Raw genomic sequence first — 14,016 nt, 5'->3', positions numbered from 1 at the left:
CACTCCTCACAGACAGTCACCCGGAGGAAACCCACGCAGACACAGAGAGAACACACCACACTCCTCACAGACAGTCACCCGGAGGAAACCCACGCAGACACAGGGAGAACACACCACACTCCTCACAGACAGTCACCCGGAGGAAACCCACGCAGACACAGGGAGAACACACCACACTCCTCACAGACAGTCACCCGGAGGAAACCCACGCAGACACAGGGAGAACACACCACACTCCTCACAGACAGTCACCCGGAGGAAACCCACGCAGACACAGGGAGAACACACTATACTCCTCACAGACATTCACCCGGAGGAAACCCACGCAGACACAGGGAGAACACACCACACTTCTCATAGACAGTCACCCGGAGGAAACCCACGCAGACACAGGGAGAACACACCACACTCCTCACAGACAGTCACCCGGAGGAAACCCACGCAGACACAGGGAGAACACACCACACTCCTCACAGACAGTCACCCGGAGGAAACCCACGCAGACACAGGGAGAACACACCACACTCCTCACAAACAGTCACCCGGAGGAAACCCACGTAGACACAGAGAGAACACACCACACTCCTCACAGACAGTCACCCGGAGGAAACCCACGCAGACACAGAGAGAACACACCACACTCCTCACAGACAGTCACCCGGAGGAAACCCACGCAGACACAAGGAGAACACACCACACTCCTCACAGACAGTCACCCGGAGGAAACCCACGCAGACACAGGGAGAACACACCACACTCCTCAGAGACAGTCACCCGGAGGAAACCCACGCAGACACAGAGAGAACACACCACACTCCTCACAGACAGTCACCTGGAGCAGGAATCGAACCCACAACCTCCAGGTCCCTGGAGCTGTGTGACTGCGACACCTACCTGCTGCACCACCGTGCCACCCACATTTTCACGTTATTTCCGAATATATTGAGGTCATATTTTATGAAGCATATAACTTGTGTAAAAGTACAGAGTTTATTCCCATGTCACACAGCAGAGACTTTATGCCCTCTAAAAAAAAGCAATGATCTTTTTAAAGCCAAACAAACATGGAGGAATGAGTGAATGTGCTCCTGAGCTACCTTTTCCTTCCAAAAGTTAAGGATAATCAATCATTCACCCGTCTTCTGTAGCCGCTTCATCCTGATATGGATGTGGTGGTGGTGTCCAGAACCAACCTAGAAACTTTGGGTACAAAGCAGGAACACACTCTGGACAGGGCACATCCCAAACTCACACATCCCATTAAGAATTTAAAATAATTTTACTTTAAATTACAGAGTTATCAGAATATATTAACGAAAATATTTATTGTCACTCATTCTGTAGTAAATCTTTGGTGCCGGTGCCAGCTGAAACATTTGTGTATTCTTTTATATTTATATTACTTTTATATGAAATGTACTGTATGGATACAGTCAGGGTTTCACCTGTGGCCCCTCTCCGGTCACCTGACGTACTGACGTCACGTGATACAGAACGTCCCGAATTTTAAAAGTAATGAGAAGGCGCGTGCTCAGGTGTGTGTTTGTTGTGTTGTTGTTGTTTTTTTTTGTTTTTTTTTAAAGAGAAGTCTTTAAGGCTGTTTTTATTAAGGTGAGTATCTTATGTTCCTGACATTTTACATAGCTTTTTACCTTCAGCGTTTTAGAGCGTTATAGGCTCTGGGTTGCCAGTTATTTTTGATTATCACTCCTTTATGAACATTTTCAACTTTAAATGACCAATATTAAAATGAGGAAACTTATAAAATATAAGAGACCGCTCGTGAAGGTGCGCGCGCGCTGCCTCAGGGAGAGCTCGCTCTACAGGCGTTGAGGCTGAGATCATTTCTGAGGGAATTCAGCCCGAGGTAAGTATGGCCATAGTTTAAAAACATGACGTTTAAAGTAGATTTCGACCGTCTTCACGGGAAAACCACGGTGTAATCACTAGGGGGAAGCTTCGAGAGGCTCGTCTTAGTCTCATATGTCCAATTTTGTATCGTGTTTTTTATTAGAAACACAAAAACATGGACTTTTCAGCAGTTGTAGTAGCTTTCTTTAAGGCGTCAAGAAAATACAACCCGTGTAAACCCTGTAAATGTTGCTTTCTTAGTCATTAAAAGCATGATTTCTCGAATTTAAAAATAAACCCGAGCTTTTGTTAGTAGTTTTGGCGCCTTGTTTGAAGTTGTTAAGAACATTTACACGTATAAAGCCATTACATGCCACATTTTGAGGAAAAATAAACACAGAAACTCAGTCTGCTGTAAGAGAGGAATGAATGTTTTTAAGAATATGTGAAGCTTGTATTTTGCTGCAACACTCTTGAACATAAACAGCAGAAACTAGCTCCTGGCAGCACTTGTGGAAGTTTGATTCAAGCCTCGTATATAAGAATATTACTGTGGTGTTTCACTAAAGATGCAACATTTTGTCCAGTAAACAGGCAAAGAATCATGAGCTCAGGAGCTGACACTTCAGATGATCTTGAGTGTTGCCTTCAGACCGTCGGAGATGACACAGAAAACCGTTCCGTAGCCGAGTCTTCCATTTTCTATCTTCTCCAGGAGGCCACCAAGCTCGCTACATCTTCAAACGAGTACAGTCCACTGGCGGAGGGACTTCAATCCAAAGAAGAGACGGTACCCACGTATATTCCGTGCAACACCACTCCCATAACTCGACAAAATCAGAAAGAGATTCAACCTAGCTTTACAGGAACCTTCACTATGCAGGCCAGCAGCCCATGGGAGGTCATGAGTCTCATAAACCTCCAGTGTGAGAGGCTGCTGCACTGTGAACAAATAAATATCGAAGATGTAGATGTTTACCCTTGTGATAAATGTAAAACAAACGATTTGGAAGATGCAGAGGTTCTTGAAAGCTCTTCCCTTGCTTCAGATGTTCCACATAGTTCCACTGAGTCCTCTAGAGAAGATGCACACTCTGTTTACTTCTCTGTGCCACACGACATAGACAATACTGATCAGTTTCTTTCAGATCAGACTGTAGATGAGCACGACTGTGCAAAAACTGAAGCCATAGAGGACCTCGCTGAACTCATATCTAAAAACACAGCTGGTTTCAACAGTGAAGAAAGCACAGAAAACTCTCTGCTAGTTGAAACATCTTCGGTTCCGCTTGATGCAGCCAACGTTGTGGAGGATCAGACACGTTTGCACCCACAACGAGGAGAACCGACCTGTTCTACAACCATGTCTGCAGCACACACACCAAGCCCTGTTGACTTCACATCTTCTCTGGTTGACGAAAACGATGGCAGCCTGTGCTTTGATTTCCACGCTTGTGAAGGGTTCTGTAGCGCGGAGGTATCAAAGGTTACACCACAGTCGCCTCGGCTAAACAGTGCTTCTGTATCTAGAACCGATTTGAACAATAACTTGGAGGATAAGAACGATGAAAAGCACTTGGAACTTGAGGAAGAGCAGGCGAAGCCTTCTGCTCAGACAGATTGTGAAAATCGAAGGAGAACACCTAGAAAACAGGCTCATCCTTCGCGTAGCCCTGACCTCCACGATCCGGAGATTCAGGGGGTGACCTTCAGCATGCACACAGAGCTGGACAGCAGCACTGACCAGTGCCGACTTCTCATCACCTCGAAGTACAGGCAAGCACGGCTTCCTTTCAGTCTGGGTTTAAAGTGCAACTGCAGAGCAGTTATTTGACTTTGTCATGTATTCACTTCCTGGTGGAGATGTGAGTACTAATATGTTCTCCTCTGCTGAGCTGTGCAGGCGTGGCAGGAGGAGCAGAATCACCAGGTCCAGATCACTGCAGATCTCCCAGCGAACAAGCAGCTCTGAGGAGGAAAGTGACTCAGTCAGCATCTCCAGTGAGTACCATCCTCCACCAGCAGGCGACGCCCTCACCACAGACTAGCTCCCAAAGTAAGAGAGTACCTAAGGTCATATCCCTCGTTTAGAAACTGTTCTTATGATCAGTTTTAAAGAACCATTCCATGTTTTTATAACTGTTAGCATGTATTAGGCGTGAAAAGTCAGTCAGATAACTGCATAAAATCCTGTGAACAGATCCTCCATTTTACAATTATGTAAATGCAATAAATATCCACTTTAGAACCCTCTATGAACGTATCTCAAATCATTTTAGAAATCCATTGATTTTACACATCCACACAGCCCTGAAAATTTCAGTTCTGTGTCTCATTGAGGCAAAATAAACAATCAAATGTCAGTAACTTGTCAGAACAAAGCCGTAGAGCACCTCTTTACGATTGAAGGCGAAGGTGTAGAGTTGCATCTGTGTCTGTTATCATTCTTTCCCTTTAGAGAAGGTCTGTGCATCGTGCTGCACGAGGAAGACTCCTTTATGGCGAGACGCTGAAGATGGTACTCCGCTCTGCAATGCCTGTGGAATCAGGTAAGCGTTTGAGATCCCCACGGATCAATTCGGATGTACTGTCGCTAATGAATCTCGGTATTAGGACCCACACTCACAGCTTGGATAAGTCAGAATGAGTCTTGATGTGTTAACTGTAAAGGAAAGGAGATTAAAAAGCTGGGCAATTCATGCTTTACACCAAAAAAAAACTCTTAAATTTCCATTCCTCGTACTTTTTAAATATTACCGGAAGGTCCTTGTCTGTCTGTGGCAGGTATAAGAAATACCGTGTGCGCTGTCTTCAGTGTTGGAACATCCCCAGGAAGGAGGCAAACTCCAACTCCAAATGCCTGAAATGTGGAGACCTGCTTCAACTCGCTTCTCAAAACAAACGCTCGTAGAACCGGTGAAGATTCTAGGATTGTGTCATTGGGTCTTTTGTAGGACTCAAGTTAGATTAAAAATAAATAAATGAGTGTCTATTAAATCAACACAAATGAGACCTTTCTCAGGGCAATATTCCTTTCCTGTCGTTTCCTGACCCAGTTTCTTAAGCTGGAACTGGACCTACATCATCTCTAATGCTGTAAATGGACAGCTGTCTGCAGTCGTGTGATTTCTAAGAGAAGAATAGTGAGTTGTTATGGGCTTTCAGTATGTGAACGTGATGTGAACGTAAATGAAAAAATATCTTTTTGTTGTTTAAGCTCCAAAGTAGAGACTGTGTATTTCATTGTAGCATTTTCACTCATGAAACGTTTAAGCACTTTATCATAGGTTTACTACTCCTCCACACAGACATCAGTACGTTTCACATTTTCCTTCAAACCCGTCACCTCTCAAGTATGTGTTGTAGAAGTCGGAGCCTGCTCTTTTCTCTGCGTTTACTGTATTTCAGCCTGTTGATTTTGCTGTTTCTTTATTCGTTTTTGAGTTTTGTTGTGATTTATATATATTTTTTCTTTGTGTTCACTGCTGGTGATCATTTACTCTGATATATTTATAGTTAAATCTATTTAGTTTAAAGAAATCTCTTTAAAAATTAAATGTTGCTGTGCTTTTGAGTCCAATGCTGTGTTATGGATCCTTCTTTGACCTGGGGGTGTGTCTACGTTTAAGCCACCTACTTCAAGGCCCTTGTGGGCTGTGTTTAAATAATCACATCATGTTTTACTCTCAGCAAATGTCAGATACAGAAATAATATTTATAGAGTACACTGTAAAAAATTGCTGTAAATTTACAGCAAGTCTGCTACAGTAATTTATTGTATTACTCGATTACAGTAATATGCTGTAAATTTGAAATACAGTAGCGTTCCTGTAAAAATACGGTAAATGGCTGGGAACTCTGCTGCCAGTATTTTACTGTAAATCACAGTATTTACAGTAAATTATTGTATTACTCAATTACAGTAATATGCTGTAAATTTGAAATACAGTAGTGTTCCTGTAAAAATACGGTAAATGCCTGGTAACTCTGCTGCCAGTATTTTACTGTAAAATTTACAAGAAATTTTTACAGTGTACATATAAAATCAACTACTATTGCCCAAAGTGCTTTACAATAAGAACTTATTAAAAATATAGATAGGGCTGGAAATGGGGAGAGGGGGGATACAATAAGTGACAATACAAGCAGAGTTTAGGATTCTCCAGGAAACAGTGGTGGATCAAACCTCATTTGAAATTAGTTAAAGATCAATGGAAAGAAAGAACTTAGTTGAAAGTAACATATTGCCGTATTTTTCACCCTTGTGTTTAGCAATCCTTTAAATCCAAGACCAGTGCTAATACATTTAACTGTCATTTTGCGCTCAACATTTTATTTTAATTACTTACTTACAAATAAACTGAATTAAAAAGAAATTAAAGTGCCATTCACACCACTGCCTGGGTTCTGAGAAAACATGGCTGATGTTCCGATCTGAGGTCCAGTCGTGTTTGTTGTTGTGGTTTGCCTTTTTGGCCACTGGAGGTCGCCTTGGCTAACGCTATAGTGCGTTAGCATACCTCAGGATGCGCAGTTTCTGGTGGCTTAGGGGTGAACTCCAACAGTTAATACAATTAATTTATATTTGCAGTTTGCAAAATAAGAGCATAACAATAATTCAAAATAAGAGTTCATAGCTTAATTATGGACAAACACTCGAGATTAAAAGGTGGAGAGTTCCGTTGCTGCTGTCGCACTGCTCACAGATGGTAATCATAAATATGGTTTTTAAGTGAAGTGAGTGGATGCATCGAGGAGTCCGGCCACGCACCTCTCCGAGCTCTCGCTCTGTGTTGAGTAAGAGGAAAAATGACGTGGCACATACTGTTTCAGTGTTTACAGACTTAATGACCCAACCGCAAAAACATTTCTCATTAAAAAGCTGACGAGCCATGACCTCAGTGCTCACAGAAACTCATGGAGTGGGTTTCTCTCAGCGCCTGCTCTGGCCGTCTGGGGAAAAAAACTGTTCAAGTCAGGTTTGAATTAAATATGCAAAGAGCCCTGGCAGTGACACCCCATCGTAATGCAGCTAAGGTGGCGGACTGATGTTTGGGAAGTCAGTATTTAAATATCTCATTCCCACACCTTGATAGCGTCCAGGCCCTAATTTATTTTGAAGGAATGTTTCCAGCAGGGCTCCGTAAACGTGTCTGGCCTTGGACTAGTTTTTCAAGCTAAACTGTTTCTGTTTAAACAAAGCTTAAAGTTGTTATAGTGGGGACTTCCAGTATTTCAAGGAATTCTTCTGTTAAGAAAAGTGGACGTTACTATATCTCAGATATAATGGATTTCTCTTTCAGAGAGGAACTGTAATGAGACGCGGGGTAGATTAATTTTTTGATGTAAAATATGTAAACAGCCCTTCGCATATTTCTGTAGTGTTTACACTGATTCATGCCTGTTTCTACATACCATTGGTATCTAATGATGTTTATGATGTTTTTCTGAATCTAAAATGGCTCCCTCACCCTCCAGTCCATGATGTAAACGTAGCTCGTGCGCTCCGTTCCTGCAGTAGGGAGATTTGCATGTGGCTGACCTCCCAGTGGCTCAGCTGGACGTAATGGCCTTGTCTGAGTGTGTGAGTCCATGTCCTAGTTATTTTATTTCCCTAATGTTTAGCCTTCATGGTAGTAGCTCAAAAAGGGGTGTGTTCTCTGTGTGTGTTAATTCCGTTTTAAGCTCCTGAAACCTTGAACCTTTCATGTTTCAACGACATCACTAAGCTTGCACTTCAAAAGGACCTTGGGGCTTAGGGCAAGAATTGGGACAGGGCCTTTGTGCATTGTTGTAATCCCTTTAAAAGACCCCAGAAAATTGTTTTTACAGTATACTCAGACATTTTATACCTATATTACACTTTTTACACACTCCCTAGTGCACTAGTGAGTAAGAGGCCATTTTAGATGTTGCCTTTAATGACATAAATGCCCCCTACACTTTAAAAAATGTACGTTTCTTAAAGGAAATTATCCTCTAGAACCCTAAACATGTGAGGAACCTTTTGCAAGATTAAGGGGTTCTTCAGATTAGTTCTATACGGCACCAAAAAGGGTTCTCCTACTGTTATGATGTCAAACTTGTAACAATATTAAAAGCAACCCTCTCTAACTCTTCTCTAAAAGGTGCTACGTAGAACCGTCTAGAACACATTCTCCGTCAATCTGAAGAACCCTTTAATCAAGCAGTGGTCCTCTGAGTGTTCAGGGTTCCATACAGAACCCTCTTCTTTAATAAAGACCCTTGTAGAACCATGATTTTTAAGTGTGTACTAATTTGATGTTCATTCGTTAATGTCCTATTAACCCTGTGTGTTCCTGTGTGGACGAGGGCGGGGCCGCACCTCTGTCCCTTGATTTCCCTTGGAATTAGGGCGAGGCCGAGCTGGTTTTCTTTTCCTCTTCTTTTTCTTCATCCTCGTTTTCTTGTGAATGGACACACGCCTGATCAGTCCCTCGTGCGCGAGGCCATCTACATACCCTCCTCCTCAGTCAGATCCGTCGTGGCGCGCGCGCGCGTGCTGGTGACACCACTCGCCGGAAGGAATTTGTTGTTGTTGTGGATTTTTTTTACTTTTTTTTTTTTACTTTTTTTTTTTTAAAGAGACTCCAGCGATCAGAGGCGCGCGCCTTGATCTCCTGAAGGATTATTATTATTATTATTATTGTCTGCGCGAGGCTTCCCCATGGACGAGCCTGACATCGACGTGGTGGGCTTGTCCGCGCGCAATGGCGACGAGCAAACGACGGGCACCGGGAACGCGCGAGACGCAGAGGACACGTCGGGCACGAGCCGGGGCTCCGCGCCCCCCGCCAAGCCGCCGTACTCCTACATCGCGCTGATCACGATGGCGATCCTGCAGAGCCCCGAGCAGAGGCTCACGCTCAGCGGCATCTGCGCCTTCATCCGCCGCCGCTTCCCGTACTACCGCGAGCGCGCGCCCGCCTGGCACAACTCCATCCGCCACAATCTCTCCCTCAACGACTGCTTCGTGAAGGTGCCGCGCGAGCCCGGCAGCCCCGGGAAGGGCAGCTACTGGACCCTGGACCCGCGGTCCGCGTGCATGTTTGAGCAGGGCAGCTTCCTGCGCCGCCGCACGCGCTTCAAACGCCAAAAGCTACAACACCACCAACAGCAGCAGCAGCAACCAATCCAGCTCCAGCTCCAGCTGCGCGCTCCAGCGGCTCACGCGCCAGTCAGCCTGTGGCCCGCGCTCTCCACGCTGCTCGCGAGGACTCCCAAAGACCTCCTTCATCATCACCATCATCCTCCTCATCCTCAGCGCGCGCTCGGTTTGATCTCCCCGCTGCCCTTCATCCCGCCTGCGCTTTCTCCCGGCGTCTACTCTCTGCAGCAGGAGCTCCACACACTGCGCGCGCTCCGCTCCTCCGCGCTGACCACGCAGTAAATAGAACTGTAAACACCAAGGCTTTATTATGGCTATGTTCCCTGCTCAACTTCCACCTTTTAATACTGACTTTAACAACAACACAGCCACAGGCTACAAATAAATAATAATAATAACAACGGTAAAACGTTTAAATAAAGAAAATAATCAGCTAATAATAGGATATTGTTTTGATTTGATAAAGGAATACATTTTTTTTTTAAAATCCTTTAAATTAAACCTCATTAGAACAAATGCAGCTGATTTTATATTTTACTTTTAACAACAAAACAAACGTGGAAGGTATTTTCTAAAATATATTAGAGACATTCGTCTGTAATAATAATAATCCTTAAAACCCAGCTTTAACCAAAACAAATGCATCTGATTTAAAGAATAAATAAATAAACCTTTGATATTTTATTATATTAACGATTCTGACTTTGTTTTTCCAGTGAGGTTCTAAACATAATAAAAGACACCAGGAGGTGGTTGTTGACTGTAATTCAGAAACAGCGAACACGAGTAAATCTCATGAGCTTTGACCTCCACCCTCTTCAGACTCTTTCTGGATCTCATTTCTCCCTTTGTTTCTATTCACTGTCGCTTTTAGAGTCATCCGCAGCTTCTTTCATCTTTTCATTTTCACAGGATTCTAACTGAAGTCTCTCGACGTTTTAGAGAAGCACAGTCCTACAGTTGTTTGTTTGTTTGTTGTATTTAATTTAAAACAGATGCGCAATCCCAGACCTTCCAATGTAAAAAAAAAAACAGTTAAAAAATAACACATTTTAAAGCAAAACCAACCAAAAATGAAAAAGAAATTGTAAATTAATTGTAAATCCAACTTTTTAAAAATACAGATATTTTCTGTAAATTTTCAGATATTTTCTGTATGTGTTTCTACATAAAACTCTGATTATTTTTTTTCTCCAGAATATTTTTAGAGAAGCTGTTTGTTTGTTTACGAAGAAGAAAATGGAGTAAATTGATTTATTTATTTCTTAAAACCCTGCTTTTCTAAGTTTGAATTATAAAGGAGTTTTGTTTAAAAAAAAACAACATTGTTAAAGGGTTTTCTCTAAAGTTTTAAAGCCAGCTGAGTTTTATAGTTCCTCTAGTTTTTTTTAATCTACGAGTTGAAGCAGAGGCATAAATACAATACAATGCCTTCATCAAATGCCTTGAGAGAAACTGTGTTTTAAGGGTTAAGGCGATTTGAGTTAAAACCTGCGCACGTTTTCTGAAGGGAAAGAAATATAGTAGAGGTCAAGGATTCAGAAATGGACTGTTCGCAGCTTTTATTGTTTTGTTTTTATTATTTGTTTGTGTGTAAGTGCCTTGATGGACTCCTCTAAACAAAAGCAGTGCACATGTGATCATCTCAGTAATGAACAGCTGAATATGTCTGTGATATAAATGTGTGCTGTTTGTTATTTCTTCTCTAAGTAAAAACCAAGCTCCAAAACTGACTTTAACAGTCTTCCAGAAACTCATTTGTCTTCATTAAGTTTGGTTTGTTTCCAGACGTCTTTCTGAAACCCACCTGGGTCACTTTGATTAGCGCAGAACACTTACACTTGCTTTAATGTAAGTGAAGGATACGTTAGGAGAGGTTTGGAAAGGGTTAAAAACAGATTGACAGATATAAAAGCTGCTTTTCTTAGTTTTACATTTTATGAAGGAATCTGGTGTCGAGAAATCAGAGGGTGAACTACACTCACGTGTAAAATAATGTGAACTCCCCCTGAATTCCTCTTGTTTATGACTTGAAGTTTCACACCTCAGTCCAGCCCTTAGCTTTTCTTCCTGGGATTCGTGGTCCTTGGGTTTTTACTGTCAGAAGCCTTTTCTAAATAAGGGAGAGAGCTCCATGTGGATGAGGGGGTGGGGGGTTCAGCTCTTGTCTGTAATAAGTGGATTTTTACAGCGGTGCGGTGTTTGAGTTGTGGGACGTTGGGGTGTATGTTGTGTATATGTCAGTGCCGTATTGGTTTGCCTTGTGCTGTCAACACTGGGACTGTGAGGGAGAGTGGGGGAGGGGAGTGAAGGAAAAGTGTTTCCTCCTCCCTCAACATCCCCAGCTGAAGTGCCCATGTGCAAGGAACTGCTTCCTGATGTCCTCTGTCTTTCTCTTTTTTTTCCCCCTCTCACTCTCTCTGTCTCTCTCTCTCTCTCTCACTCTCTCTTGTCTCTGTCTTTCTCTTTTTTTTCCTCTCACTCTGTCTCCCTCTCTGTCTCTGTGTCTCTCTCTCTCTGTCTCTGTGTCTCTCTCTCTCTTTCTCTGTCTCTCTCTCTCTTTCTCTGTCTCTGTCTGTCTCTCTCTTTTTCTCTCTCTGTCTCTGTCTGTCTCTCTCTTTTTCTTTCTCTGTCTGTCTCTGTGTCTCTCTCTCTTTCTCTGTCTCTGTCTGTCTCTCTCTCTCTATCTCTGTCTGTCTCTCTCTCTCTTTCTCTGTCTCTGTCTGTCTCTCTTTTTCTTTCTTTCCCTCTCTCTCTCTCTCTGTGTGTGTGTTTAAAAAGTGCAGAGAATGGGTTAAAGGAGAAGTACAAATGTCTTTCCGCTGCTGTGCAACGATGATCAAAGCACATTTCATTTTACTGCTCCGTCATTATCTGTATTTCTTCAGAATATAGAAGATAAAACGAGGCCTGTGCAAAAGTCATGGCACCTATTATTCATATTTGTTTCTCGAATACGGTGAATCCAAATCCTAACTGTACAAAACAGTATAATACAGAACAGCAACAGAAGATAGCACCTGTATGTCATTAGACCAGGTGTTCGGGCGTTTACACACAGCTGTGTTCACACAGAAGCGGGGATGTGTTCTAATAAAACACAGTAAACCTTCAGTGTTTGGACCCCCAGAAACTAAACTGGACCCTTTTTACCCGCGTTCACTGCCTGCTCTACGTGTGAGGAGCTGGAATTCTGTGTGTGTGTGTGTGTGTGTGTGTGTGTGTGTGTGTGTGTGTGTCCATGCGTGTGCGTGCTTGTACTGGTTTGAATGAGGAACACATGTACACACAGCACAAACAGCCTAACATAAACACACACACACACTTCCCCAGGCCTCCAGCACAGGGACAGTGAGTCGAACGTATGTCTTTGGATTGTGTGTGTGAAAGCAAGCTGAAAACAGCAGTGATTTCATTTCATTACCTAATTGTGCGATGTATGATCTTCGGCATTGTGGGGTTTTCTTGTTGTTAATATTTTTGTAACAACATTTTAGATTGAAATAAATACTACCGCTTGCCCAGCGCTCTGGGTATGAGTTCATTGCCCCTGGTGCAGCGGGGTGTGTGTGTGTGTGTGTTCACTGCCACAGATGAGTTAAATGTGGGGAATTTTTGTTTAGTTTTGTTTGTACATTTTACATTTACATCAACAAATCTAATGCCTGCAAATCATTCCCAAAAACCTGGGACAGGATTGTGTTTGAAATAACTTTGTCTTTGTTTTATTATTATTATTATTATTATTTAAAAGCACTGCTTTCTGTTTTTACAAGCATTAAACGTGGGTTAGGGTTTGTTTGAATACGACAGCATTATGGCACTCTTCAGGGTCTTGGGCTCCTCGGCTCGGTGATGTGTTTTCCTTAGGTCTATATGGGTTTACTCTCACAGACCAAAGTGATGGGACGGCTGTGCAAAATTGTCTACAGTCAGTGTGTGTGTGTGTGATGCCTTGTGATGCACCCATGCTCTCAAAACTGATTCAAGGTCAGATCTGGATCCACCACAACCCTGATCAGAACGACGTAGTTACAGAAGATGAGTGAATGAATGTATGAGTGTAACAGGGGTTTGGGGTGGTTCTGTTTTCCGTTATTATGGCCGCTCATTCTGTAACGCCACACAGGAGAACAGCCCGCAGCCACAGGAACCGAACAGCTTGTTTTGGACCCTTTTGGCCCGTGTTTGGATTACGGAGCTCTGTGTGTTTCTGTGGCTATGGAAGAGGCCGGACACAGCTCCGGATGAATCATGTTTTTTTGAAGACTTTTTAATTTCCATTTCTCTTGTGAAAATAAACAGCTCACTGAAGGAATTGGGCTCCGCACTTGTTTCCGAATCACGATCCTGAACCTCAGCTCCCTCACTCTCTACAGTCTGTAGAGAGTGTGACTGTGTGCAGAAGTGTTGGCGCCCCTGGTCACGTGATCTTTGAATGACTTTCTATGTGAAAATGCATTTTTGGCTCTAAATAGACAGCGGTTGTGGGTTTGAGTCCCGCTCTGGGTGACTGTCTGTGAGGAGTGTGGTGTGTTCTCTCTGTGTCTGCGTGGGTTTCCTCCAGGTGACTGTCTGTGAGGAGTGTGGTGTGTTCTCCCTGTGTCTGTGTGGGTTTCCTCCAGGTGACTGACTGTGAGGAGTGTGGTGTGTTCTCCCTGTGTCTTTGTGGGTTTCCTCCGGGTGACTGACTGTGAGGAGTGTGGTGTGTTCTCCCTGTGTCTTTGTGGGTTTCCTCCGGGTGACTGACTGTGAGGAGTGTGGTGTGTTCTCCCTGTGTTTGCGTGGGTTTCCTCCGGGTGACTGTCTGTGAGGAGTGTGGTGTGTTCTCTCTGTGTCTGCGTGGGTTTCCTCCGGGTGACTGTCTGTGAGGAGTGTGGGGTGTTCTCTCTGTGTCTGTGTGGGTTTCCTCCGGGTGACTGTCTGTGAGGAGTGTGGTGTGTTCTCTCTGTGTCTGCGTGGGTTTCCTCCGGGTGACTGTCTGTGAGGAGTGTGGGGTGTTCTCTCTGTGTCTTTGTGGGTTTCCTCCGGGTGAC

The 14,016-nt window shown here is 43.5% G+C and overlaps 2 protein-coding genes across 4 annotated transcripts; both read left to right on the top strand.

Annotated features, from left to right (window-relative positions):
* Nucleotides 1-1,445: 1,445 nt before the first annotated feature.
* Nucleotides 1,446-5,407, top strand: zglp1 (zinc finger GATA like protein 1). Of its 3 annotated transcripts, none has more exons than XM_066663602.1 (5): nucleotides 1,446-1,535; nucleotides 2,439-3,627; nucleotides 3,755-3,852; nucleotides 4,310-4,400; nucleotides 4,636-5,407. In XM_066663602.1, the coding sequence occupies exons 2-5, from the start codon at nucleotides 2,456-2,458 to the stop codon at nucleotides 4,760-4,762; spliced, it is 1,488 nt and encodes a 495-aa protein (XP_066519699.1). In that variant the 5' UTR covers nucleotides 1,446-1,535; nucleotides 2,439-2,455; the 3' UTR covers nucleotides 4,763-5,407. The 3 variants fall into 3 exon arrangements, with proteins under 3 accessions (XP_066519699.1, XP_066519697.1, XP_066519698.1); XM_066663600.1 differs by having other exon boundaries at nucleotides 1,482-1,611; XM_066663601.1 differs by lacking the exon at nucleotides 1,446-1,535 and adding an exon at nucleotides 1,739-1,867.
* Nucleotides 5,408-8,507: 3,100 nt separating this feature from the next.
* On the top strand, nucleotides 8,508-9,386 carry LOC136691211 (forkhead box protein D1-like). Its single transcript, XM_066663633.1, has one exon. The coding sequence runs from the start codon at nucleotides 8,540-8,542 to the stop codon at nucleotides 9,260-9,262; it is 723 nt and encodes a 240-aa protein (XP_066519730.1). The 5' UTR covers nucleotides 8,508-8,539; the 3' UTR covers nucleotides 9,263-9,386.
* Nucleotides 9,387-14,016: the final 4,630 nt, after the last annotated feature.

The sequence above is a fragment of the Hoplias malabaricus genome, chromosome 3 (genome assembly GCF_029633855.1).
Source record: "Hoplias malabaricus isolate fHopMal1 chromosome 3, fHopMal1.hap1, whole genome shotgun sequence".
NCBI lineage: Eukaryota > Metazoa > Chordata > Actinopteri > Characiformes > Erythrinidae > Hoplias > Hoplias malabaricus.
Note: the sequence above shows the minus strand (reverse complement) of the source record. Positions and strands in the feature narration are given on the sequence as shown.

Excerpts from the sequence above, each read along its gene's own strand:
- zglp1 (XM_066663602.1), top strand. The coding sequence starts at position 2,456 with ATGAGCTCAGGAGCTGACACTTCAGATGATCTTGAGTGTTGCCTTCAG. Across the intron at positions 3,628-3,754 it reads CTCATCACCTCGAAGTACAG|GCGTGGCAGGAGGAGCAGAA; the intron begins GCAAGCACGGCT and ends TGAGCTGTGCAG. Across the intron at positions 4,401-4,635 it reads TGCAATGCCTGTGGAATCAG|GTATAAGAAATACCGTGTGC; the intron begins GTAAGCGTTTGA and ends TGTCTGTGGCAG.
- LOC136691211 (XM_066663633.1), top strand. The coding sequence starts at position 8,540 with ATGGACGAGCCTGACATCGACGTGGTGGGCTTGTCCGCGCGCAATGGC.